At 41.1% G+C, this 26,885-nt stretch overlaps 1 protein-coding gene across 1 annotated transcript in view; it reads left to right on the forward strand.

Annotated features, from left to right (window-relative positions):
• Positions 1-26,885, forward strand: part of MLLT6 (MLLT6, PHD finger containing) — a 374,449-nt gene that overhangs the window by 86,489 nt on the left and 261,075 nt on the right. Inside the window, exons 3-6 of the mRNA XM_053697755.1 lie at positions 16,384-16,438; positions 16,643-16,752; positions 16,850-16,953; positions 23,939-24,047. Of these exons, the coding sequence (XP_053553730.1) occupies positions 16,384-16,438; positions 16,643-16,752; positions 16,850-16,953; positions 23,939-24,047 (378 nt within the window). The remainder of the gene's footprint in view (positions 1-16,383; positions 16,439-16,642; positions 16,753-16,849; positions 16,954-23,938; positions 24,048-26,885) is intronic.

A 26,885-nucleotide genomic window follows, 5' to 3' on the forward strand; every position in this document is an offset into this window, starting at 1 on the left:
CTTCGACGTTGGGGCAAACCAGAGATAGATCTCATGGCGTCTCGACAGAACGCCAAGCTTCCTCGTTACGGGTCCAGATCCAGGGATCCAGGAGCAGTCCTGATAGATGCTCTGACAGCACCTTGGGACTTCAGGATGGCTTACGTGTTTCCACCCTTCCCGTTACTTCCTCGATTGATTGCCAGAATCAAACAAGAGAGAGCATCAGTGATTCTAATAGCACCTGCGTGGCCACGCAGGACTTGGTATGCAGACCTGGTGGACTTGTCATCCTGTCCACCTTGGTCTCTACCTCTGAAACAGGACCTTCTGATACAGGGTCCCTTCAAACATCAAAATCTAACTTCTCTGAAGCTGACTGCTTGGAAATTGAACGCTTGATTTTATCAAGACGTGGGTTTTCTGAGTCAGTTATTGATACCTTAATACAGGCTAGGAAACCTGTTACCAGAAAGATTTACCATAAGATATGGCGTAAATACCTATATTGGTGTGAATCCAAAGGTTACTCTTGGAGTAAGGTTAGGATTCCTAGGATATTGTCTTTTCTACAAGAAGGTTTAGAAAAGGGTTTATCTGCTAGTTCATTAAAGGGACAGATCTCAGCTCTGTCCATTCTGTTACACAAACGTCTGTCAGAAGTTCCTGACGTCCAGGCTTTTTGTCAGGCTTTGGCCAGGATTAAGCCTGTGTTTAAAACTGTTGCTCCACCATGGAGTTTAAACCTTGTTCTTAATGTTTTACAGGGCGTTCCGTTTGAACCCCTTCATTCCATTGATATAAAGTTGTTATCTTGGAAAGTTCTATTTTTAATGGCTATTTCCTCGGCTCGAAGAGTCTCTGAATTATCAGCCTTACATTGTGATTCTCCTTATTTGATTTTTCATTCGGATAAGGTAGTCCTGCGTACTAAACCTGGGTTCTTACCTAAGGTAGTTACTAACAGGAATATCAATCAAGAGATTGTTGTTCCTTCTTTATGCCCAAATCCTTCTTCAAAGAAGGAACGTCTACTGCACAACCTGGATGTAGTCCGTGCTCTAAAATTTTACTTACAGGCAACTAAGGAATTTCGACAAACGTCTTCTCTGTTTGTCATTTACTCTGGGCAGAGGAGAGGTCAAAAAGCTTCCGCTACCTCTCTTTCTTTTTGGCTTCGTAGCATAATTCGTTTAGCTTATGAGACTGCTGGACAGCAGCCTCCTGAAAGAATTACAGCTCATTCTACTAGAGCTGTGGCTTCCACTTGGGCCTTCAAGAATGAGGCCTCTGTTGAACAGATTTGCAAGGCTGCAACTTGGTCTTCGCTTCATACTTTTTCCAAATTTTCCAAATTTGACACTTTTGCTTCATCGGAGGCTATTTTTGGGAGAAAGGTTCTTCAGGCAGTGGTTCCTTCTGTATAAAGAGCCTGCCTATCCCTCCCGTCATCCGTGTACTTTTGCTTTGGTATTGGTATCCCAGAAGTAATGATGACCCGTGGACTGATCACACTTAACAGAAGAAAACATAATTTATGCTTACCTGATAAATTCCTTTCTTCTGTAGTGTGATCAGTCCACGGCCCGCCCTGTTTTTAAGGCAGGTAAATATTTTTTAATTTATACTCCAGTCACCACTTCACCCTTGGCTTTTCCTTTCTCGTTGGTCCTTGGTCGAATGACTGGGAGTGACGTAGAGGGGAGGAGCTATATGCAGCTCTGCTGGGTGAATCCTCTTGCACTTCCTGTTGGGGAGGAGAATATCCCAGAAGTAATGATGACCCGTGGACTGATCACACTACAGAAGAAAGGAATTTATCAGGTAAGCATAAATTATGTTTTGCTTTCTCTCCCCCTCTCTTTTGCTTTCTCTCCCCCTCTCTTTTGCTCTCTCTCCCCCCTCCATTTGCTCTCTCTCCCCTCTCTTTTGCTCTCTCTCCCCCCTCTCTTTTGCTCTCTCCCCCTCTCTTTTGCTCTCTCCCCCTCTCTTTTGCTCTCTCCCCCTCTCTTTTGCTCTCTCTCTCTCTCCCCCTCTCTTTTGCTCTCCCTCTCCCCCTCTCTTTTGCTCTCCCTCTCCCCCTCTCTTTTGCTATCCCTCTCCCCCTCTCTTTTGCTCTCTCTCCCCTCTCTTTTGCTCGCTCTCTCCCCTCTCTTTTGCTCGCTCTCTCTCCCCTCTCTTTTGCTATCTCTCTCTCCCTTCTCTTTTGCTCTCTCTCCCTTCTCTTTTGCTCTCTCTCCCCTCTCTTTTGCTCTCTCTCTCCCCTCTCTTTTGCTCTCTCTCTCCCCTTTCTTTTGCTCTCTCTCTCCCCTCTCTTTTGTTCTCTCTCCCCCTCTCTTTTGTTCTCTCTCCCCCTCCCTTTTGCTCTCTCTCCCCCCTCTCTTTTGCTCTCTCTCTCCTCCCTTTTGCTCTCTCTCTCCTCTCTTTTGCTCTCTCTCTCCTCTCTTTTGCTCTCTCTCTCTCCCCTCTCTTTTGCTCTCTCTCTCCCCTCTCTTTTGCTCTCTCCCCTCTCTTTTGCTTGCTCTCTCCCCTCTCTTTTGCTTGCTCTCTCCCCTCTCTTTTGCTTGCTCTCTCCCCTCTCTTTTGCTTATTCTCCCCCTCTTTTGCTCTCTCCCCCCTCTCTTTTGCGCTCTCTCTCCCCTCTCTTTTGCGCTCCTCTCCCCCTCTCTTTTGCGCTCTCCTCTCCCCCTCTCTTTTGCTCTCTCCTCCCCCCTCTTTTGCGCTCTCCTCCCCCCCTCTTTTGCGCTCTCCTCCCCCCCTCTTTTGCGCTCTCCTCCCCCCTCTTTTGCGCTCTCCTCCCCCCTCTTTTGCGCTCTCCCCCCCCCTCTTTTGTGCTCTCCCCCCCCTCTTTTGTGCTCTCTCTCCCCTCTTTTGCGCTCTCTCTCCCCTCTTTTGCTCTCTCTCTCCCCTCTTTTGCGCTCTCTCTCTCCCCTCTTTTGCACTCTCTCTCCCCTCTTTTGCACTCTCTCTCTCCCCTCTTTTGCTCTCTCTCTCTCCCCTCTTTTGCTCTCTCTCTCTCCCCTCTTTTGCTCTCTCTCTCTCCCCTCTTTTGCTCTCTCTCTCTCCCCTCTTTTGCTCTCTCTCTCCCCTCTTTTGCTCTCTCTCTCCCCTCTGTAACAATCAGGCATCTGGCCTCATATGGAGATGGAGCACCAATCGCGTTCCGGCTCCATATGCGGCAGATGCCTAAAGCTTCATAAGCTCCAGCTCTCAGCTGTTATGTTACAGCTGAGCGTTGGAGCTCCTGAAGCTGTCTCTCACCGCGAGGCGGCTGCGCGCGCATCCAACATTACTTGGATGCATGCGCAACTGCCGACGGCGACGGATATTACAAACACAATATATATATATATTTTGTACTAAAATACCATCAGATATATGTAGACACATATTTATGCAGAAAATAAAAAGTTCCAACAGGAAAGCCTTTAAATGTCGAAAAGTAGCTTTATTACATTTTGGCAGTACATAGTCTGACCGGTTTCTAGACCTTAATCATAGACTAATTTCTAACATGTGAGGCATCCATTTAAACTAAATACAACATCTCCTGATTGGACTAAAATCAAATTGCTAGAAAGATTAACCCTATGCATTCAAACAACACTATACATTTCATAGTAACTATAGATGAAGGTTGTATAAACTTAAACGCCATGGCTTCCGGTGGAGGAGGAGCTACACAGGTGTGCTGCACAGGTGTAGCCCAAGCAATAGCTCCAGTCCCATACCTGCTGGCGGTAAATCTCTATGCGCCCAGCCCCCAGCCTTTGACTCTGGGCTGATGCATTTGCGTGGACAGCTAAGTAAATCTGCTCCGGAACCCATGCTAGTGGCCTATCATCCCACTGGCCTTTGCTACCTCCATCTATCTGGACTTTTTTTTATCACACGAAATATAAAATATCCATCATACCTGCTCTTTTCTTGGGCCTGAACTTTGCTGATACATTCAAACTCACCCTGGCTTCTGGGACCGTGCCTGTCCGTTAAAGAATACCTGCACTGTCACTACAGGGCAAAACCCCCCCAGTGCGCCAGCCACCCCATGACAAATCAACTTTAAACTGCCGGCTAATTCTGCCTCTAAAGACGCCGCACTGCGGCAACTCTGTTAGTAGTTTTTCCTCTACTATTGTAAACGTGTGACTGCCGCATTGATGTGGCCCTACTAACACTCTACCTTTTCATCTGATCTATCCGCTGCGGTCTCCCCGCTACCCTGCTGATTCACGGATCTGCCTGCTGCTGTGTTGTGGCCCCGCTGGTGCTCTGCTCTCACACTCCGCACCTCTGTGACCCTTCTGACGGCCCGTGGAACGGCTTTCCCTTGCTCCTCCCTCCCCCACCGGTGCTGCGTGGGAGGGAACGGGGCTCAAACACAGAGCAGGACTTCGGTCCGGGGGCATCCCTTACAGACTGCCTTGCTGCACAGGCTGGTGCTGCTGCCTCCCCCGGTCCCGACGATCTGAGAGGGGGACCGACGCCGCCCACTAGACTAGCCGGAGCAGAGGAGGAGATACAGCAGTCCCTGCTTTGGAATCGAGCTGCTTGCCGGAGTACCTGAGCAGACGACGGACTCCCGGGGTGGCTGGATAACGCGCGGAAGGGAGGGGTAAGCTGCCAAACAGGCACCTCAGAGCAGATACACCTTGTGTTCTCTTCTTTTTTCTTATATATATTGCCAGTGCCACCCGAAGGAAATGTATATATAAGGACTGACAGGGTTTGACCCTGAAACCGATAAAGGAGCAAGAAGCTCTTAAAAAGTACCTGGGGACTTAAATGGGACTCTTACCGCTCTGAAAATGTACACATATCTATAACTGTTTAAATAACTGCACAGAGTTAAATCTTACTGCACTATAAGAGTTGATGTTATATAGACGGGTGGAATAGATTAAGGCTTCAAACAGGCAGAAGCTACAAGTCTGTAAAAACCTCCAGGGTTATTCTGGTCACTCTTTTTTGAAAGGGGGGATAGTGTTGAAAGTACATGTCGAATTTTGCACTCTAGTTCATGGCTGCAAATATTAGCGTCTAAGATCACTACACAGTAGGCTAAACAGCCACAGGTAACCTAGAAACACATGACCTGAAACGATCCCCCTATCTCACTCCTGTACACCATAGTCTAGACTCCCCAGAGTTGTGGCCATACATATAAAAACAAACTCTGGCCAACTGGCTGCACCCATTTCTGAGTTTTCTTTCTCCTCTGATTTCCCTGCTCCGAATTATAAGAATGCAGATTTAATGTTTTATGCTGAGCATCTTCTGGGGCTCTTTTTCTTTCACTGCAGCTCTGGTCACACAAGAGCTGCCCAGGTTTCAAGTCTCCGGTGCCACCTATCAGGACCATATGGTCATGTTTGGTAAAATTTTTCAATTGATTTAAAAAACAATCCGAAAATTTATACATATCTATAACTGTTTAAATAACTGCACAGAGCTAAATCATACTGTACTATAAGAGTTGTTATATAGACGGGTGGAATAGATTAAGGCTTCAAACAGGCAGAAGCTACAAGCCTGTAAAAACCTCCAGGGTTATTCTGGTCACTTCTTTTTGAAAGGGGGGATAGTGTTGAAAGTATATGTCGAATGCTGCACATTAGTTCATGGTTGCAAATATTAGTATCTAGAATTACTACATAGTAGGCTAAACAGCCATAGGTAACCTAGAAACACATGACCTGAAACGATCCCCCTACCTCACTCCTGTACACCATAGTCTAGACTCCCCAGAGCTGTGGTCATACATATAAAAACAAACTCTGGCCAACTGGCTGCACCTACTTCTGAGATTTCTTTTTCCTCTGATATCCCTGCCCTGAATTTTAAGAATGCAGATTTAATGTTCAATCCTATATGCTGAGCATCTTCTGGGGCTCTCTTTCTTTCACTGCAGCTCTTGTCACACAAGAGCTGCCCAGGTTTCAAGTTTCTGGTGCCACCTATTAGGACCATATGGTCAGGTCTGGTAAAATTTTTCAACTGATCTAAAAAACAATCCCTATCTAACAACAATCATTCATTATTAAACAAAACTAGATAATATTTAGAGAAACCTGGCTTAGAATCAGTGGCTCTCCCTTCAATATCCCCTAAATCACATCTTTAAGACTTGGCGAGTGTGTCTCTAATCACCTCCCGGCCCCTGGGAAAACTTTTCCCCGGTGACCTGTAACTGCACCCCCCCTCCTTTTTTTTTTTTTTCACTAACCGAAATCGGGTTTAAAGCAGAGCACGCACTTCCCTCACTTTTCCCCACAGCTCCCCTCACTCCCTTTCCTCACTTTTCCTCTCCTCATTTTAGCACTCTGACAATTTTTCTAAAACACGATTTTTTCTTTATATTCACCGAAGCATCCTATGGATACATTTTTTCACTCACATGCTAAGACTCCCTCGCCAGTCATGACTGCAAAACACAAAGACAGGAGAGCAAAGAACACTATAGCAACCTCAGTTGAATCTCAAGAACCACGTCTCACCACATCTTCTGTAACTGATCCATTGGACATGCAAAATTTAGTCACCAGAATAACGGAAGCATTAGCCCCTAACTTTGATGCACTAAAGTCAGAAATCAAACAAGATATCACTCTCCTATCTCAGGAAATTAGACAGTTTGCAGGCAGAATCAATGAAATTGAGCAGAGAGTTTCAGATCTTGAAGATCTTACCACATCACATAACACCAAGCTAGATTTAACCAAACACTCCCTAAACGCAATCCAGGCCAAACTTGAAGATATCGAGAACCGTGCCCGTAGAAACAACATACGTCTGATAGGGATACCCGAGGATAAAAGACATGAGGATCTAAACTCCTTTATTTCTGAGCATTTACCTCAGCTTCTCAAACTCCCACCTAACTATCCACCGATAGTAGTAGAGAGGGCTCATAGGCTTGGTAGACCCTGGATGGATAATAAAGGAAATCATAGACCTAGACCAGTAATCGCAAAACTCTTGAATTTTCAAGATAAGGCTACCCTGATGCAATTCTATCGTAAGAATCAGCCTATCACTATTGGAGAATCGAAAATTCTCCTTTTTCAAGATTTCTCAGCCGAAACATCATCCAAAAGGAGGGTGTTAGCCCCTATGTGCACAAAACTGATCCAACAGGGCTACCAAGCCACCATAATCTATCCTGCAAAACTTAAAATCAAAGAAGCTGAGAACACATTTATTTTCAATACTCTTCAAGAAGTAGAACAATATCTGAAAGACTCCAACACTCTAGGCACATATCCATTAGGTTGAAAGGGGAAGAGAGAAAAAGAAGGGGGAAAGGGTTTTTTTTTTTTTTTCTCGTTGATTTTTCTATTCTCTTCCTTTTCCTCTCTACTTTTCTTTATCATGAGCAGGATTTCCTGTTTTAGGAAAGTAACGATAGATGGGGCCTCAAGCCCTCCTGGTTCCCCCCCCCCCTCCCTTTTTTTTTTTTTTTTTTCTTTTTTTTTCTTTTCCTTTCCTTTCTTTATTTCCTTCCCCCCCCCCCCCGCCCGCGCCGGTCACACCTGGTCTCGGTCACACTACCCAGCTAAAAACCTATGGCCAACTTTAAACTAGTCTCATGGAATGTGGGTGGGATCTCCACTCCAATTAAAAGGAAGGCCATTTTAACGCACCTGAGGAAATTAGGGACTGATATAGCATTTCTGCAGGAAACGCATCTAACAGAAGAATCCCAGAAACTTAAATCCACATGGGTAAAATAAAAAAAATTTTCCCCGGGAGAGCGAAGGAAACGAGGGGTGGCGATTCTGATAGGGAAGAAAACTGACCAAGCAGTTACTTACAGCGACATAGACCCAGATGGGAGATTTGTAATAATTAAACTTAAAATCCATAAAACAATTTATACACTATGCAATGTCTATGCCCCCAACAAATTAGACCCCAGTTTTTGGCACAAGATTCAGGCCAAAATTCTCTCTGTTCAGGAGGGACACCTAATACTAGGAGGTGATTTCAATATGTCTCCACAGTGCCCATTGGACAGACTTAGAACCTCTGGTAAGCTGCCTAAACAAAAACGGGATAATTTAGAAGCTAAATTAATAAGATCAATCATGCACAACCTAGCAATAAGAGATATCTGGAGGCTTCAAAACCCAGATGCCAGAGATTTCACCTGTCTGTCCAAGGCGCACAAAACAATGTCTAGAATTGATCTTTTTCTCATCAGCGACAGAATAAGGCTGACAGAAGCAAAGGCAGGCTTGTCTCCTATTTTTCTATCAGATCACGGCCCCATCTTGCTTGAGCTACTAACTAGTTGCTATAATAAGAAACCAACACGCTTTTTATTTCCTTCCTTTCTTGCGAATGATCTGAAGTTTAAGAACTGGCTTAAACTCAAATTTGTGGACTACCTGAATTATAACCAAGACTACATAGACTCGCCCCTGCTTTTTTGGGAGGCTGCTAAGGCAGTCCTCCGGGGCGAAATCATAGCCTATAGCGTGGAAAGATTTAGGAAAATACGACAAAGGGAGAAAGAAATTACTAGCTCAGTGATCAATTCATATAACTCTTACTTACTTGAAAAATCACCTAGACATTGGGCGAAATATATTCGGCTAAAAATACAAGAGACACATTTACAATCTTCCAGGAAACGCAGAGGGATCTCAGACTCCAAGCCAGAATCTATAGATTTGGTAACAAATCTGGCAAATCTGGTAAAAAGGGAAAAGAAAACATCTCTCATTGAAAAGATTCAAGAGGATGGTATTCTTCTTGACAATCCAGAAGCAATAGCGAAAGCTTTCACGAGCTATTATCAGAATCTCTACCTAAGCAGAGGCTCAGATACTTCTCAGGCATCCCAATTCTGGAGTCGAGTAACCTGCCCAAAAATATCAATGGAATTAATTAATTCCCTAAATACACCAATCACTGAATCAGAGATAAATAAAACAATTGTAGATCTTGCCAATAATAAATCACCCGGACCAGACGGTCTCCCAAACGAGTTCTACAAAATTCTGAACTCTGAGATCACTCCCTACCTCAACAATTTATTTAACAGTATGTATATCAAAGGTAATCAGGTGGCCGCTTCTTTCTCTTCATCCAATACTGTTCTAATTTTGAAGGGAGGGAAAGATCCCTCCCTCAAAGAATCTTATAGACCTATAGCTCTCCTGAACGGAGACTACAAGATATTCTGCTCTATCCTGGCTGAACGCCTCCAAGCACCACTTGCCACGGTGATACATCCGGACCAGGCAGGGTTTCTGAGGGGGCGAAACTCCTCAGCTAAAATCAGAGAGGCTATACTTACTATGGAGTATTTCAGGAAACTCGAAGTACTTGAGGGAGGGGGGGAGGGGGTGGCACCCAACCTGGCTATTCTCTCGATCGATGCAGAGAAAGCATTCGATTCGATACATTTCGACCATCTCTTTTCATCTTTGACAAATTTTGGTTTCAAAGGTAAATTTCTTGAATTCATTATGAATCTATATAAAGAACCACACACTACCTTGATTGTCAATTCTATAGCCTCTTCACAGATAACTCTTGGAAGGGGAACGCGCCAGGGGTGCCCCCTCTCTCCTCTCCTCTTTGACATCTCAATCGAACCACTAGCAATTATGGTTAGGCAACAACTTCCAGGCATCAAGATAGGGAAGCAAGTTATAAAAATCGCTTTATATGCAGACGACCTTTTGTTATACCTTTCAGATACTAAATCCAGCATCCCCAAATTGTTAAACATTACTACTCAATTTGGGTCTTTCTCGGGGTACAGGATTAACAAAGTAAAATCAGAACTATTATGGTTGAGACAAAACAAAGATTCTCTTCACGATATCTCTTTCTCTGTCTCTAAAACATCTCTCAAATATCTTGGAATCTTAATCCCCTCATCCCAGGGGGACTTATACAATCTTAATTTTTCTCCGATTTTTGAAATGATCAGGGAAAAACTCAAAAATTGGCAATCCCTTCCGCTATCCTTATCCGGACGGATTGCTCTGTTTAAAATGATCTTGCTCCCAAAACTCCTCTACCTTCTCCAGAACGTCCCAGTAATTCTCTTGGAGAAAGACATACGCTCCTTAAATGGCTCACTTAGTAAATTCCTCTGGCAGGAAAAAAGACCTCGGATATCTTTAAAAAAACTTTTTCTATCAAAAGAGAGTGCTGGTCTTGCTCTGCCAGACATTCGATCCTATAATTATGCTTTTTTAGCCCGCGTGGTGGCCGACTGGCTATCCCAGAGTAATTATGTTACGAATCAGCCCCTGGAAGAGAACATGTGTAGTCCATATCAGCTGATAGCGCTGGCCCATTGCCCACCAAAAGACCTACCAGGCAGAATCAAAAGATTCAAATCTGTCTCTAATCCACTAAGGGCCTGGTGGAAAATAAGTAATTTACTATCTCTAAACGGGAAAATTTCTCATTATCTTCCAATACAGGGAAATCCGAAATTCCCTGCAGGAGTTAGTTCGGGAACTTTTGGGAAATGGCAAGACCTAGGTTTAAGTAGGGTAATACAACTTTGGGATCCAGAAAGGAACATTGTCAAATCCTTTGACGAGCTAAAAGGAGAGTTTCACATCAACAATAAGGAATTTTTTGCATTCCTACAAGTTAGACATTTCTTACTCGAACTAGTGAACGAGGTAGGATGGAGCTGGAATATGGGAAAACTGGAAGGCTGGATCACTTTGTTTAAGAATGGCATTAGGTCTATTTCCCCATGCTATCAGCTGCTTAAATCAGCCAAAGGCGCGGTAGAGCTAGAGAAAATCACTGCTTTATGGAACAGGCTACTACCACAATCTACTATTGACACAAAAATTATCCAAAACTCAATATGCAAAGTGGCTCAGGTCTCTCTCTCAGCCACATGGCGCGAGATGCACATTAAACTTCTTCACAATGTATACTTCACCCCCAAAAAAGGCGATAAAATTCATTATGCCAGCTTTAACAAATGCCCAAAGTGTTCACTCCCTGCAGCGGACGTAATACACATGATCTGGAGCTGCCCCAGAATAAGATACCTTTGGTATAAATTAGAGTTCTGGATTAACAAAACCCTCAGGATCTCCCATCCGGGTCTCACACAGCTGCTGATTGTTTTTGGTCACGGGGAACACAATTCAGAGAATAAACTGATACTTTTATCTATCTTAGCAACTAGATACCTTATCTTCAAAAAATGGAAGACGAGGGCAGTACCATCTATCTCAGAGATAAAGAACTGTCTGAAAAAACAATGTCTCTTAGAACAAAGGGACACCAACCTAGATAATGACTTAGACATTAGAAGATTCTTTAGCAAATGGTCTGCCTTCATCAAGTCACTACAAGACACAGAAATACATGACCTTATATTCCCCTTCAGGAACTCGGAATTGGTTCTTCTGGGTGCTTGGTAGAGATCTGAAGGTGCTCTGACGCGGGCGGGGTTCTTTTTATATCCCTATATCCCGTTTCTTCTTTTTTTCTTACCTCCTTCCTTCCTCATTTTTTCTTTTTTTTTTTTTTTCTTTCCTTGTCTTTTGTTTATTTTGTTTTATTCTGTTTTGTTCTAATTTTTCTTTTTTTTTTTTTTTTTCTTTTCTCCTTTCTTGTTTTTTTAATTAGCATAAATAAAACAGAAAAGATTCCAGCTTAGTGCACAAATTTTTGCTGTGGGGACCAACTTAATAAGATAAAATGAAGTTATTGTTTTAAACTATTTTTGAGGTTCTCCGAAATGTGATTTACCTGGCCCTGCGTGGCACAAAGAGGTTGAATTTATTTTTGACTGTACACTCTGCTGGATTTAAATAAATATTTTAAAAAACTTAAACGCCATACTTTTTAAATATGAATACCAATAGAATCAAAAAGTGGGGTCTGTTCAATCTTTTAAACATAATGAAATATGTTGGTTAATTAGATCGCCTAATATATGAGCTAGACATTCTATGGTTAACTTAAATATTAAAGCGAATATATTTATGAATAAATAGAACATAGTTTACTATGTGAAGAACATTGGAATGTGAAATATTCACATTTTCATGTTGGGTTAGCGCACATGAGAAAACGTAGTTGTTTGCGTTCAAGTAGGGTATTAGTCCCCCCCCCCCCCCCACACACACACACACTTTTTTGCACTCAATTGACTTCTATGGGGGAATACATTAACACAACCGCGGTATTCAAACGCGCCTTTTTGTGAGGTTTGGGCATGAGTGAAAACTTTTTTTACTTTCAACTTTTAATAAGAGTTAAAATTACCTCAGGTGCAGTTTTTTTTTTTTAATCAACTCCTAGACCAGCTCCCGCAAGGATGATGACATGATTATCATACGGACTAAAGGGTTAAGTTTATTGTGAAACATAGGATCTGTGCAGTGAACATTGTTGTTCCTCCATAAGCATAAAAACAATTTTTATTTTTATTTTAGCAAATAACAATAATACCTTTTAAAAATACAGCAAGAAACAAAAATGACTGTCTGCAATGACTCGAAACCTCTCTATTAGTAGGTAGAAATCCGTTTGTTACACGTTATAATTATTGATGTAAGCTGCACTATTGTAAGTAAAAATGTTGTAAAATGTATCTGTAGAAGTGGCAGCCTGATATATAACAACAAAAGCACATTTGCACCCCAAATATATCAACACTTGATTGTGATAAATTATAATGATCTGGGAATATGACCAAATATAGTTTTGTTTACATTAGTTATCTGAAAGATATTTATTAAAATGTGTTTTTTGTGATAATAATTTATTACTTAGTATTTGTAGAAATTTGAGAAGTGGCAGATCTAAAGAGTGGGCAAAAAATGTGTATAGTTAAAGCCAGGATAATGAAATGTATGTAAAAAAAGTTAGGAGCCAGACAGGAAATTTAGGAGATTTTTTTATTTGTTTATTTATATTTGAAAAGTTATAATAAAAATAGTTTGTTTAGACCTCTAGAGAAGATTATTTGCACTAAAGAACTCTTTGGCTACACATTTACACCAGTATACTAGATTAAGGGCTTGATATTCAAAAGTTCTCTGCTCAGGCGAGAAAATTTAAACATCTCATCACCATGGAGAGGTCTCTAAAATATTCTTTTGAATATCAGGCCCTAAGAGCTCGATTTATCAATCAAGGGTGGACAGGGGCCCCTGTCCGCCCCAACTCTCCTCTGGCAGGCAGCAAACCGCTGCCCGAATTTAACATTGCACGCGAGCACAAAATAGCGGCACCGCCCCCTGCCCGCTCAACCAATCACTTGTGGGCAGAAGCTGTCAATATCCCCGGTCGGACGAGACCAGGGAGATAAAAAATCTCCACCTAAGAGGTGGAGAAGAGGTTAGGAAGCTTGATAAATCTTGACTGATTCAGATAGAGCATAACATTAAAAAAAAAAAAAAAAGCTTAGATGCCTTCTTTTTTAAATAAAGATAGCAAGAGAACAAAGAAAAATTGATAATGGGAGTAAATTAGAAAGTTGCATAAAATTGCATGCTCTATCTGAATCACGAAAGAAAAAATGTGGGTTCAGTGTCCCTTTAATCCAGAAACCGTCAAATCAAATCAAGGTGCAACAACTTCCAGGCTACCCTCAAACAAGCACAAGGTAACATCTTCTATGAAAACACATGAAGGTGGAACTAATTTACTCCTATTATCAATTTTTCTTCGTTCTTTTGCTATCTTTATTTGCTGAACCAAAAAATGGGTCGGCTCCTAAGCATACATTCTTGCTTTTCAAATAAAAATAGCAAGAGAATGAAGAAAAATTGATAATATGAGTAAATTAGAATGTGGGTTAAAATTGCATGCTCTATCTGAAACATGAAAGAAAAAAAATTGGGTTTAGTATCCCTTTAACCTCTTGAGTGCTAACGATGGCTCTGAGCCGTTGCAAATTGTCTCACTCGGGTGCTAACGATGGCTAGCACTCTCCCAACTTAAGGGAGATCTGGAGCGGGAAAGGGGGCATGCTGCTTAGAAGCCTGTATCTCAGGCATCATCTGCAAACAGACATACTTTCCCCTGTAGTCATTTGCTGATATCTTTGATAAATAAGTTAAACAAAACAGACCCTAGAACTGACCCCTGAGGAACACCACTTGTAACAGCCCCCTCTGCTGAATGTACTACATTTATGAAAATACTCTGTTTTCTATCCTTAACCCTTTGAGTGGTAAGCACTTTCCCTCCTGGGTGCTAAGCTGAATTTTTTTTTAATGTTTTTATATAAAATATTTTTTTATTTTTTTTCAGAACCCCAAGACTTATATAGTTGGAAAGGTTAGGTGATTACCTTTCCAACGGTGGGTCTTGGGGGTCTGTAAAATAAAAAAAAGTAAAAAAATGTTTTATATAAAAACATTAAAAAAAATTCAGCTTAGCACCCAGGAGGGAATGTGCTTACCACTCAAAGGGTTAAGGATAGAAAACAGAGTATTTTCATAAATGTAGTACATTCAGAAGAGGGGGTTGTTACTAGTGGTGTTCCTCAGGGGTCAGTTCTGGGGCCTGTTTTGTTAAACTTATTTATCAGAGATATCAGCAAATGACTACAGGGGGCAGTATGTCTGTTTGCAGATGATACAAAAATTTATAATAGAGTAGATGTTCCAGGGGAGGTAGATATACAACAATTGAAGGATTGGAAAATGACTGGGGTCTAAAGTTTAACACTGCAAAGTGTAAAATTACGCATTAAGGGAAGAAAAATCCAAACGTTAATTACATACACAATGACACTTTACTGACTGTTACAAATGAGGAACAGGACTTGGAAATTGTTATTTCAGATTATTTAAAATGTAGTAAACAATGTAGTATTGCAGCGAGTAAGGCCAGCAGAATGCTTGGATGTATTGGTAGAGGTATTTGCAGCAGAAATAGTAAGGTTCTTATGCCACTTTATAGATCATTAGTTAGGCCTCATCTTGAGTATCGTGTGCAGTTCTGGAGGCCATATCTACAGAAGGATATAAACAAACTGGAATCTGTGCAAAGGAGGGCTACCAAAATGGTACATGGCATAAAAAATAAAACGTACCAGGAGAGGCTCAATGAATTAAATATGTATAGCTTAGAGGAGAGAAGGGAAAGAAGCGATATGATAGCAATTTTCAAGTACAGTATATTAAAGGGCTTAGTAAAGCTGAGGCTGTGAGTATTTTACATTAAACATTTTTTTAAGAACAAGAGGTAATGATCTCAAGCTAAAGGGTAGTATATTCAGAGGTAATTTGAGGAAGCACTTCTTTACAGATAGAGGGGATTAATTACTGGAATACACTTCCACAAGAGGTAGTAATGACAAACACTGTGGGGAACTTTAAGAATGCCTGGGATAAGCATAAGGCTATCCTACAAACTAGATAAGTTTATACTTTTAGGAAATATCGGGCAGACTTACTGGGCCTATGGCTCTTATTTACCATCAAAATCTATGTTTCTATGTAAACCCTTAATCCCTTCCTCAGAAACGTTTGCACTCCACTCGTAACCTGGCCTACAATGTATATTTACAGCTTTATAACTAAAGCAAGTATTTTCATCACCTACATTGTTTGTATATGGTCTTGTGACATCATTAGTAGAGACTTTAATCTTTATGAGAGTCACTTTAGTATATTAGCATAATTTTTGTAGAAAGAGTGGCACTGTTTCTTGCTCACCTAGTTTTATTTCTATAACTTTGTTGTCTAGTGGATTAACATTTCAGTGCAGAGGACAACTCAGACATGTCCTCCACATTACTTGCCTTGTTCTGATGCAGTGTCTAAGCCATCCTTTGCAATTCTTTACTTGCTTCTTGACTACAGGGTCAATGACAAGGGGGTTAAAGGTCCCTTGAAAGTTGCATACATTGAGGAAGTGCTAAAGACAGATTTATGTTATCACTGTTCATGTTGCAGAGTGTCCTTATACTTTGTAAAAGGGGAATCTTCCCTTTCAAATAATATAAATAAAAATTATGATCACTTGCAAAACTAATGACCATAAAGTATTGACTGGTGAGGAGGTGTGCTATAAGAGCCTCATATGGCCTCCCATTTACCTTAGGATTGCAAGTGACTCATTTAAAAGGGGAGAAGCCACTTTTTGAAATGAGAGGTCACTGTCCCCTAGGAGGCAGGTGGTCAGAAGGAAAAACTGATTACCTGCAACACTGCACACCAGCTGGATGTCCTGAGGAGGGAGAGGGGGCCTATTGTAAAGCTCCTATTCCTCCCTCTGCCTTTGTTATGGAATAAGATTTTCCTCTCTTGATTGAAGGATCACCCCTCTAATTGCATCAGTGAACATACATTAATACATTCTGTATATTGGTACACATTCTTTATGTGGAAAACCTGTCTGTGCAAGTAATGCCTCCTAAATGCGTATTCTGTTTTTCCCCCTTAGAGATGTGACCTTTGCCCACATAAAGAAGGGGCACTAAAGAGAACAGACAATGGAGGTGAGTAAAGGATAAACAACAACCTACCTGTCAAAATGAGCTAAATAAAACTGATGCAGTTATTTCTACTCTTCTCACTTTTTTTCTTTTCTTTTTTCATGTTCTTTCGATTTTCTTTAACATCTCTCCTTATCTCTGTATGCTTCCCAGTTTCACCATTCATTATTTGTGTTCTTTTTACCTGCTCTCTCTCTTTTCTTCTAGGTTGGGCACATGTGGTGTGTGCTCTTTATATTCCTGAGGTTCAGTTTGCCAATGTCCTGACTATGGAACCCATTGTGCTGCAATATGTTCCCCATGATCGCTTTAACAAGGTAGCCCTCATATAAGAACCTTTTCCAGCCAAAAGCACCTTACCCATTCAGCTAGAAATAGGTTTCATAAACGTGTGCTTTTACTCTGTCTTATCAGACCTGCTATATTTGTGAAGAACAAGGCCGCGAGAGTAGAGCTGCATCAGGGGCTTGTATGACCTGCAATCGTCACGGCTGTCGACAGGCATTCCACGTGACATGGTGAGAAGCACAGTGTTATCTATTGTCGGTGATGGTTTTATATGAGCTAATGATTATTCCGCTATATATATATATAAAAAAAAGTGTGTTTTCGTATGAAGGGCATAGAGTGTAGGGACTGAAAAAAGAAGTGTTATGTGTCGTGTAAATAATGTCAGGGTAAAAGAATCCAAGTTACATAGCAGAACAAGCATTATATTTAATATGGTGCTAGAGAGCTATGCAAGGGACTGAGAGACAAGAGCTGTGTTACATGATGTGTATGAGAGAGGTACAATGCCGTTTTAATAGTGAAATTGGGAGTTTTCAGCTGGCATGGTTAAGGGGGTATATGACATGATGGGGCATTCCAAATGGCATGATGAGAGAGGGAACGTTCCAGACAGTATTATAAAAGAGGTTGTCTCTGCGCTCAAACCCCACGTCCTAACCTCAACATTTCTACTCCTCACATGTAAAATTAAACAAATATAAATGTAAACAGAAAAGGTTGGTGCTGTAAGCAGGGGGTCTATAGGGGATTGAATCAGAAGATCAATAAGCTAAGTGCAAATTACAATTAATCAACTTTAATTGAGTAAAAACATATATAAATTACCTAAAATACCAGGGACGTCTCCCTTCTCTTATTGTCGGCTTCAAAATAGAAGGTTGTAAAAGTTCAATAAAACCAGATGGTTTAAATTCAATCCACGTATCCTGTGAAAAATCCACATACTCAAGTATAATCACTCCCACCAAAATGTATAGCTTTAAACAGTACATGATATCGCCTTGTTTGTAATAGTTACTTGCAAATCTTTGTTTATAGTTGTGGACCATTTTACCTCTGTCGGGTCTTCTCCCTATGTCCAGTAAATCCACTGATTTAATCACTACAAAGTCACATATGGGTGTATCTAACTCATTACCATGTAAAGTGCCATAAAACAAGTTGAGATCTGTGCATATCCTAAAAGGGCTAATTAAGTAAAAATAGTTTGCATAAAAAAAATAGCTGGCAAGTATTTTAAAATAATTTTCAAAAAAAAAAAAAAATAGCTATGCTGCCTGGGAAAATCTGCTCCACCCCTTCTTATCAGTGTTAAGACACAGGCATTGTATTTCAACTGAGTTCACACAGCAGATAATCCCTATGCACTTTTGCATTCTACCAAAGCAACAATAGATATAGATACAGCCATAGAAGGAAATGTGTGGGGGGAGTTAGAGCTTTACAATTTGGAACTTAAAAGAAAGGGTTAATGGTGAGGCACTGCAGTATAATTTTCAGGTAAAGTAATTAAAGTACTTATTATATTTTGTCTCTATCCCAACTTGTTTTATGTCCCTTTAAGCCACTTCGTCCAGGATAGTCCCGTCTGTCCGGTGGCAGATTCACGTATCATTGAGTGATGTCTCTGTATTAACCCCAAATGTGATAGTTCTATATGAAACTCAAACAAAAGGAATCAGGATATATCTACAGGAATTCCAAAAAGAGGGTATAGCAACTTAACAGGGAGTTGGTCCTCTACAGCCAATCCCAGAGGGTAAAAGTCAAAGTTAAAAGTTAAGTGCGCATAAAAATAGCAACCTATCTAAACAGTAAGGATATGCAAACAGATTTATCTCATATAGAAAAAATCTCATATATAAGAAAATACATAAGCCAAGAGAAAATATATAATATAAGTTTTACTTCAAAAACACAAGTTAAAAAACAGGCAAATATCAATTTGAACCACAGGTGGCAAAAAAGATTGAGATAAAAACGTATTAGCACATATTAGCATGTGAGCTCATATACGTTGAACACTCTCCAAATCAAGTAGTAAAAATCAATTAGTAAAAATTAAAAAACAAGTCCACAGTTCATTCCAGCTTGTTTAAACTCTTGTGGCAGTACTTCTGTTATAATGATATTTCAAACTTGACAACACTTGTCCGTTCTGCAGGGCAATATGTAAAGGAGCTGAATTGCCACATCCACACTTCTAGCAAACAAGAGGAGACTTACAGAAGGCTTGATGGATTATCCCTTTTTGGCGCTCACCCGATACAGCGGAACTTTAAGGGACAGGACAGAAATTTTCCACGGTCTCTGACCCAGCCGTTGTCCTTAGGTGTAAACCGGATGCTGCCGCTACGGGCGTCTGCACTCCGTCTGTGCTCGAGATTCCTGTGTCTGTATCAGACCTCACGTGACCTCCTTAAGCCAATCACAAGCCTCAGAAGACGTAACTTTGTAGAAAGTCTTCCCCAAAAAAACAGAGAGCTCTTTATCACCAAGTGGGGACTGTGTGTAGACAAATTCAGCAGTACATCTACACGTTTCAGCCTGGTAGTGGCCTTTATCAAGTCAAACATGCCAAACTCTTCTTTACTTGTGCATCTAAGACTGTATACTATTTTGCATACGTTACGGGTCTGTATGTCTTGGACCTTGCTAAGGGTTTTTGATATCAACCCTTGATCTGATGGTCCCGTAGTCGATGTATTGTCTCTTATTTTTTCTCTCTATCCAGATAGATATATAAAACACTCACGTTACCTCCCTGCCTTCTCAGGCTTGCTATGAATAGCAGCATCTCTCCACAGAAGTGTATGCAGGGATTCTTTGTAGTATAAGCAGTTGAGTACATGCAATATCCTTTCACATACATTTCTTAAAAAAAGAGTCTCTTATCGATGTGTTTCATCCGCAATGGGCTTTATGAATATACTCCTTTCATTTGTTGATCCAAATTTAAATACCCTCTTCTTCTGTCATTGGTTAGTTCATCTGATCACCTTATTGGTCGAAGTGAAGTGGATTTAAGGTGGTATAGTTATTAAACGTGGACTAAAAACCAATACATCCTGTTAAAGAGCCATAATACCCAAATGTTTAAACACTTGAAAGTGATGCAGCATAGCTGTAAAAAGCTGACTAGAAAATATCTCCTGAACATCTCTATGTAAAAAAGAAAGATATTTTACCTCAAAAGTTCCTCAGTAGCCACCTCCCATTGTAAAGGATTTCTAAGGAGCATTTTAGTGTGTCTGTCCTGGGACATCTGAAGGGATGAGCATTGTGCACTCTCATCTTATTTCACCAATCAGGTAAAGGAAGCTTACTATGAAATCTCATGAGAGTTAAGTCAAATCTCATGAGATCACAGTAACAGTTCATGACCTCAGCACTGCTGATGCTGATTGGCTGCTGTTCATTTCTTCATTTTTTTTTAATTTTTACCTGCAGCTGGGAGCAGCTGTGTATAATTTTTTACACAGAACTTACTCTGCTGAGCTGAGGAGATTGTGAGGTAAAATATCTTCCTTTTTTATATAGAGATGCTCAGGTGATATTTTCCTGTCAGCTTTTTACAGTTATACTGCATCAGTTTCAAGTGATTTAGCATATGAGTATTATGTCCCTTTAATGAATTACTTTTAAATCCATATATGTTTTCAATATCAGAGTATTATTTGCATATAAATTTCACATTTCCTTAATAACAAAAAGCTAAAGGCCTAAACCATGAATCAGCTCAAAGGGAGGATTTTGAAGAACCATCAAAACCAGATTAAGATTCCAAGAAGGAGAAACTGTAATAATAACTGGTTTAAATCTGATCAAAGCCTGAACAAAACAGAAAGAGACTAAGTGGCCGATTTATCAAGCCGTCAATCGGCCCCAATGCATCTATTTCCACCGGAAACAGGAGTTAAGAAGCAGCGGTCTTAAAGGGACACTGAACCCACATTATTTCTTTCATGATTCAGATAGAGCATGACATTTTAAGCAACTTTCTAATTTACTCCTATTAATTTTTCTTGCTATCTTTATTTTAAAAGCAGGAATGTAAATCTTAGCAGCCAGCCCATTTTAGGTTCAGCACCATGCATAGCGCTTGCTTAATTGGAGGCTTACATTTACCCACCAATAAGCAAGCATAACCCAGGTTCTCAACCAAAAATAGGCAGGCTCCTATGCATCACATTCCTGCTTTTTAAATAAAGACAGCAAGAGAACAAAGAAAAATTGATAATAGGAGTACATTAGAAAGTTGCTTACAATTGCATGCTCTATCTGAACCATGAAATAAAAAATTTGGGTTTAGTGTCCCTTTAAGACCGCTGCTCCTTAGCTCGTCCACAACCTCTGAGGCGGCAGACAGCAATCAACCCAATCAGATATGATCGGGTTGATTGATACCCCCTGCTAGTGGCTGATTGGCCGTGAATCTGCAGGGGGCGGCATTGCACAAGCATTTCTTGTGAAATGCTTGTGCAATGATAAATGCTGACAGCATATACTGTCGGCATTATTGATGTTCGCTCGCACTTTGATAATTCGGCCCCTAAATCTAACACTTCAGAGAACTGGCTGACAAACCCTTATACAGACCCTTCTGCTGGAAGTCAAGAACGCTAGGAATCCTGAAAGAATTCAGCGATAACCTTAGCAAGTTTACCAGGTTTAAAAAAAAAAAAAAAAGTTTTCCAAACTTTATGATAAAAACCTCTCGGAGACGGAACTAAGCAAACAGTCACCATGCTATCAATTGCAGAGTTTTAAGAACTCGATAAAAAAGAAAAGATCTTGAGAAACATCCAGGGAACCACTAGCGTTTGCCTGAGGGTCTATGAGATTTATCTCTGGCAGACCCTAACATCTCACAATTTGGTCGAAACCTTCATAATAGATAGAGATAATTTCCCCTGGTGAGTCTGCCTCCCAATTGTTTACACCCGTAATGTACTTCCCTCATCACTAAGGAACTGTGAGTTTTTCCCTCATGATTGAAATAGGCTAATGCTGTGACAATGACTGGAATAACAGAAAAGACTCCTGAGGTCAGACCAGCTCTGAAGATTGCACAGAGTTCCAGATTGTGCGTTTTTTTGTTTTGTTTTGCACAAGGTTGCACAAAAGATAATGCACCCTGCTTTGTGGATTGCAATTCACTTGTAATCTAGCCTTTTATGAGAAATGATATTTATGTTGTAAAATGCAAGTGGGGGGAGCTTTGTTTATTTTTGAGATGAGACTGTTTCGTGTTAAGTTATGAGAAGGTTAAAGGGAACACTCAAGTCAAAATAAACTTTTATGATTCAGAAAGATCATGCAGTTTTAAGACACTTTACAATTTACTTCCATTATTAAATTTTGGCACAGTCTTTTTAAATGCACACTTTCTGGGGAAAAAGATCCTACTGAGCATGTGCACAAGCTCATAGAGTATACGTATACTATGATCTGATTGGCTGATGTCTTTCACATGATACAGGGGGCCAGGAAATGGGAGAAAATAATAATTTGCCAGAAAAAAATCTACTGCCTATTTTAAATTTAGAGTAGGTGTTATTGCATTGTCTTTTTATTATGCACTTGTTAATTATGTGACTCTACTGCATTTAGTGGTCCTTTAAAGTGCCAGTAAACCTAAAAAATAATGTTATATAATTCCGCACATAGTGCAGAATTCTATAACATTATATGAGTGCTAGCTTTATAGAACATAATATATCCGGTGAACTTTTATAAAAAAAAGAGGGTTTTCCAGACCCGCCCTCTGTGCTCTACTGGTCTGGTTTTCCCTCAGAGCGCATCTGGCCAGCTGTCTAGTAACAGCCCGGCCCGACCGCGCCATTACACTCAATGCAGCTTGCTCCTGGAGCAGGAGCGAGCTGCATTGAGTGTAATGGAGCGGTCGGGCCGGGCTGTTACTCCTAGACAGCTGGAGCAGGAGCGAGCTGCATTGAGTGTAATGGAGCTGTCAGGCCGGGCTGTTACTAATAGACAGCTGGAGCAGGAGCGAGCTGCATTGAGTGTAATGGAGCGGTCAGGCCGGGCTGTTACTCCTAGACAGCTGGAGCAGGAGCGAGCTGCATTGAGTGTAATGCCAGACCCGCTCAGTAGAGCACAGAGGGCGGGTCTGGTTTTCCCTCACTGACCGCGCCATTACACTCAATGCAGCTCGCTCCTGCTGCAGCTGTCTAGGAGTAACAGCCCGGCCCGACCGCGCCATTACACTCAATGCAGCTCACTCCTGCTCCAGCTGTCTAGGAGTAACAGCCCAGCCCGACCGCGCCATTACACTCAATGCAGCTTGCTCCTGCTCCAGCTGTCTAGGAGTAACAGCCCGGCCCGACTGCGCCATTACACTCAATGCAGCTCGCTCCTGCTCCAGCTGTCTAGGAGTAACAGCCCGGCCCGACCGCGCCATTACACTCAATGCAGCTCGCTCCTGCTCCAGCTGTCTAGGAGTAACAGCCCGGCCCGACCGCGCCATTACACTCAATGCAGCTCGCTCCTGCTCCAGCTGTCTAGGAGTAACAGCCCGGCCCGACCGCGCCATTACACTCAATGCAGCTTGCTCCTGCTCCAGCTGTCTAGGAGTAACAGCCCGGCCCGACCGCGCCATTACACTCAATGCAGCTCGCTCCTGCTCCAGCTGTCTAGGAGTAACAGCCCGGCCCGACCGCGCCATTACACTCGAGCTGCATTGAGTGTAATGGCGCGGTCAGGCCGGGCTGTTACTAGACAGCTGGCCAGATGCGCTCTGAGGGAAAACCAGACCCGCTCAGAGCACAGAGGGCGGGTCTGGAAAACCCTCTTTTTTTATTTATTTTTTTTTATAAAAGTTCACCGGATATATTATGTTCTATAAAGCTAGCACTCATATAATGTTATATAATTCTGCACTATATGCAGAATTATATAACATTATTTTTTAGGTTTACTGGCCCTTTAAGTATACAGAATGAAAATGCAAAAATTCCAGGTGATGTGGTGAATAGATACATAATACATAAGACATTTCAGGGGTATTTCAATTGGGCATTTTCATACCTGAAAAAGATAAAGGTTCCATATGATATGAGTATGTTTTGTATGACTTGGTAACATTTGAGGGCTGGCACTTTTGAAACTTAGTTTAGGAAATATATTAGATTATATGATATATTATAAGAAAGAATATTGCATAGTGACTGGTGTGACCTTGTTTTCTTGCAGTGCTCAGATGGCTGGGCTGCTGTGTGAAGAGGAGGCTCAGGAGGTGGATAATGTGAAGTACATTGGATACTGCAAGTACCACTTCAACAAGATGGTGAGCGACCCTCAGGTACTCCTTTTTTCATGCATTGTCACTAAAATCCAAACCCTAGACATAGTGACTTTTTACCTCAGCTTAAAAGGGCAGTCAACTCAAAAAATGTTATTGTTTAACAAGATAGATAATCCCTTTATTACCCAGTCCCCAGTTTTGCATAACCAACAGTTATATTAATACACTTTTTACCTCTGTGATTACCTTGTATCTAAGCCTTTTCAGACAGCCCCCTGATCACATGACTTTTTATTTATTATCTATTGACTTGCATTTTATCCAATTAGTGCAGTGTCTGCCACAACCCACGGGCGTGAGCACAATGTTATCTATATGGTCCACATGAACTAGCAGTCTCCTGTTGTGAAAAGCAAATACAAAAGCATGTGATAAGAGGCTGTCTGTAGTGGCTTAGAAACAGGCAGAAATTTAGAGGTATAAAGGTTATAAAGTATATTACTATAACAATGTTGGTTGTGCCGAAGCTGGGGAATGGGTAGTAAAGGCATTATCTATCTTTTTAAACAATAACAACTTGTAATGGCTGTTTAATTATGGCATGCGCTCCACTTGCAATCTAGCCCACAATCCTTTAGGGTGGCGTCAAAGTGCAGACTTTGTAAAAGTCCAAGAGATCCTAAATAATAGGCCACATACATATATCCACTTACTGGATTATTTTTACAAACAATGATTATGTAAGGGTTTAATGCATTTTCCTTTGGCTGGAAGATAAGGTGAGTGAGATTTTGCAAACATGGTAGAAGGGAACTTACTTTTTTAATACATGGCTATAGACTAATTATTGCTGCCATTTCAGCCTTATTTAAAGGGACACTAAACCCATTTTCTCTTGTTAAGTGTATCCAGTCCACGGATCATCCATTACTTGTGGGATATTCTCCTTCCCAACAGGAAGTTGCAAGAGGATCACCCACAGCAGAGCTGCTATATAGCTCCTCCCCTCACTGCCATACCCAGTCATTCTCTTGCAACTCTCAACTAAGATGGAGGTTGTAAGAGGACTGTGGTGTTTTATACTTAGTTTATTTCTTCAATCAAAAGTTTGTTATTTTTAAATGGTACCGGAGTGTACTGTTTATCTCAGGCAGTATTTAGAAGAAGAATCTGCCTGCGTTTTCTATGATCTTAGCAGAAGTAACTAAGATCCTTTGCTGTTCTCACATATTCTGAGGAGTGAGGTAACTTCAGAGGGGGAATAGCGTGCAGGTTTTCCTGTAATAAGGTATGTGCAGTTAAAATATTTTTCTAGGGATGGAATTTGCTAGAAAATGCTGCTGATACCGAAGTAATGTAAGTAAAGCCTTAAATGCAGTGATAGCGACTGGTATCAGGCTTATTAATAGAGATACATACTCTTATAAAAGTGTATTTTAAAACGTTTGCTGGCATGTTTAATCGTTTTTTACATATGTTTGGTGATAAAACTTATTGGGGCCTAGTTTTTTCCACATGGCTGGCTTGAATTTTGCCTAGAAACAGTTCCCTGAGGCTTCTGGCCACTGTTGTAATATGAGTGGGAGGGGCCTATTTTAGCGTTTTTTTGCACAGCAAAAATTACAGACACAGACATCCAGCTTCTTCCTGCATGATCCAGGAGTTCTCTGAAGGGCTCAAAAGGCTTCAAAAGTCGTATTGAGGGAGGTAAAAAGCCACAGTAGAGCTGTGGCAGTTGTTGTGACTGTTTAAAAAACGTTTTTGTCATTTGTTATTCCGTTTTTGGTATTAAGGGGTTAATCATCCATTTGCAAGTGGGTGCAATGCTCTGCTAACTTATTACATACACTGTAAAAATTTCGTTTGTGTAACTGCATTTTTTCACTGTTATTTCAAAATTTGGGAAAATTTGTGTTTCTTAAAGGCGCAGTAACGTTTTTTATATTGCTTGTAAACTTGTTTTAAAGTGTTTTCCAAGCTTGCTAGTCTCATTGCTAGTCTGTTTAAACATGTCTGACACAGAGGAACCTACTTATTCATTATGTTTGAAAGCCATGGTGGAGCCCCATAGGAGAATGTGTACTAAATGTATTGATTTCACCTTAAACAGTAAAGATCAGTCTTTATCTATAAAAGAATTATCACCAGAGGGTTCTGTCGAGGGGGAAGTTATGCCGACTAACTCTCCCCACGTGTCAGACTCTTCGCCTCCCGCTCAGGGGACGCACGCTAATATGGCGCCAATTACATCAGGGACGCCCATAGCGATTACCTTGCAGGACATGGCTGCAATCATGAATAATACCCTGTCAGAGGTATTATCTAGATTGCCTGAATTAAGAGGCAAGCGCGATAGCTCTGGGGTTAGGAGAGATACAGAGCGCGCAAATGCTGTTAGAGCCATGTCTGATACTGCGTCACAGTATGCAGAACATGAGGACGGAGAGCTTCAGTCTGTGGGGGACATCTCTGACTCGGGGAAACCTGATTCAGAGATTTCTAATTTTACATTTAAGCTTGAGAACCTCCGTGTATTGCTTGGGGAGGTATTAGCTGCTCTGAATGACTGTAACACAGTTGCAATTCCAGAGAAATTGTGTAGACTGGATAGATACTATGCGGTACCGGTGTGTACTGACGTTTTTCCTATACCTAAAAGGCTTACAGAAATTATTAGCAAGGAGTGGGATAGACCCGGTGTGCCCTTTTCCCCACCTCCTATATTTAGAAAAATGTTTCCAATAGACGCCACTACACGGGACTTATGGCAGACGGTCCCTAAGGTGGAGGGAGCAGTTTCTACTTTAGCAAAGCGTACCACTATCCCGGTTGAGGACAGTTTTGCTTTTTCAGATCCAATGGATAAAAAATTGGAGGGTTACCTTAAGAAAATGT

This window comes from Bombina bombina, chromosome 1 (genome assembly GCF_027579735.1).
Source record: "Bombina bombina isolate aBomBom1 chromosome 1, aBomBom1.pri, whole genome shotgun sequence".
In the NCBI taxonomy this organism is placed as follows: Eukaryota; Metazoa; Chordata; class Amphibia; order Anura; family Bombinatoridae; genus Bombina; species Bombina bombina.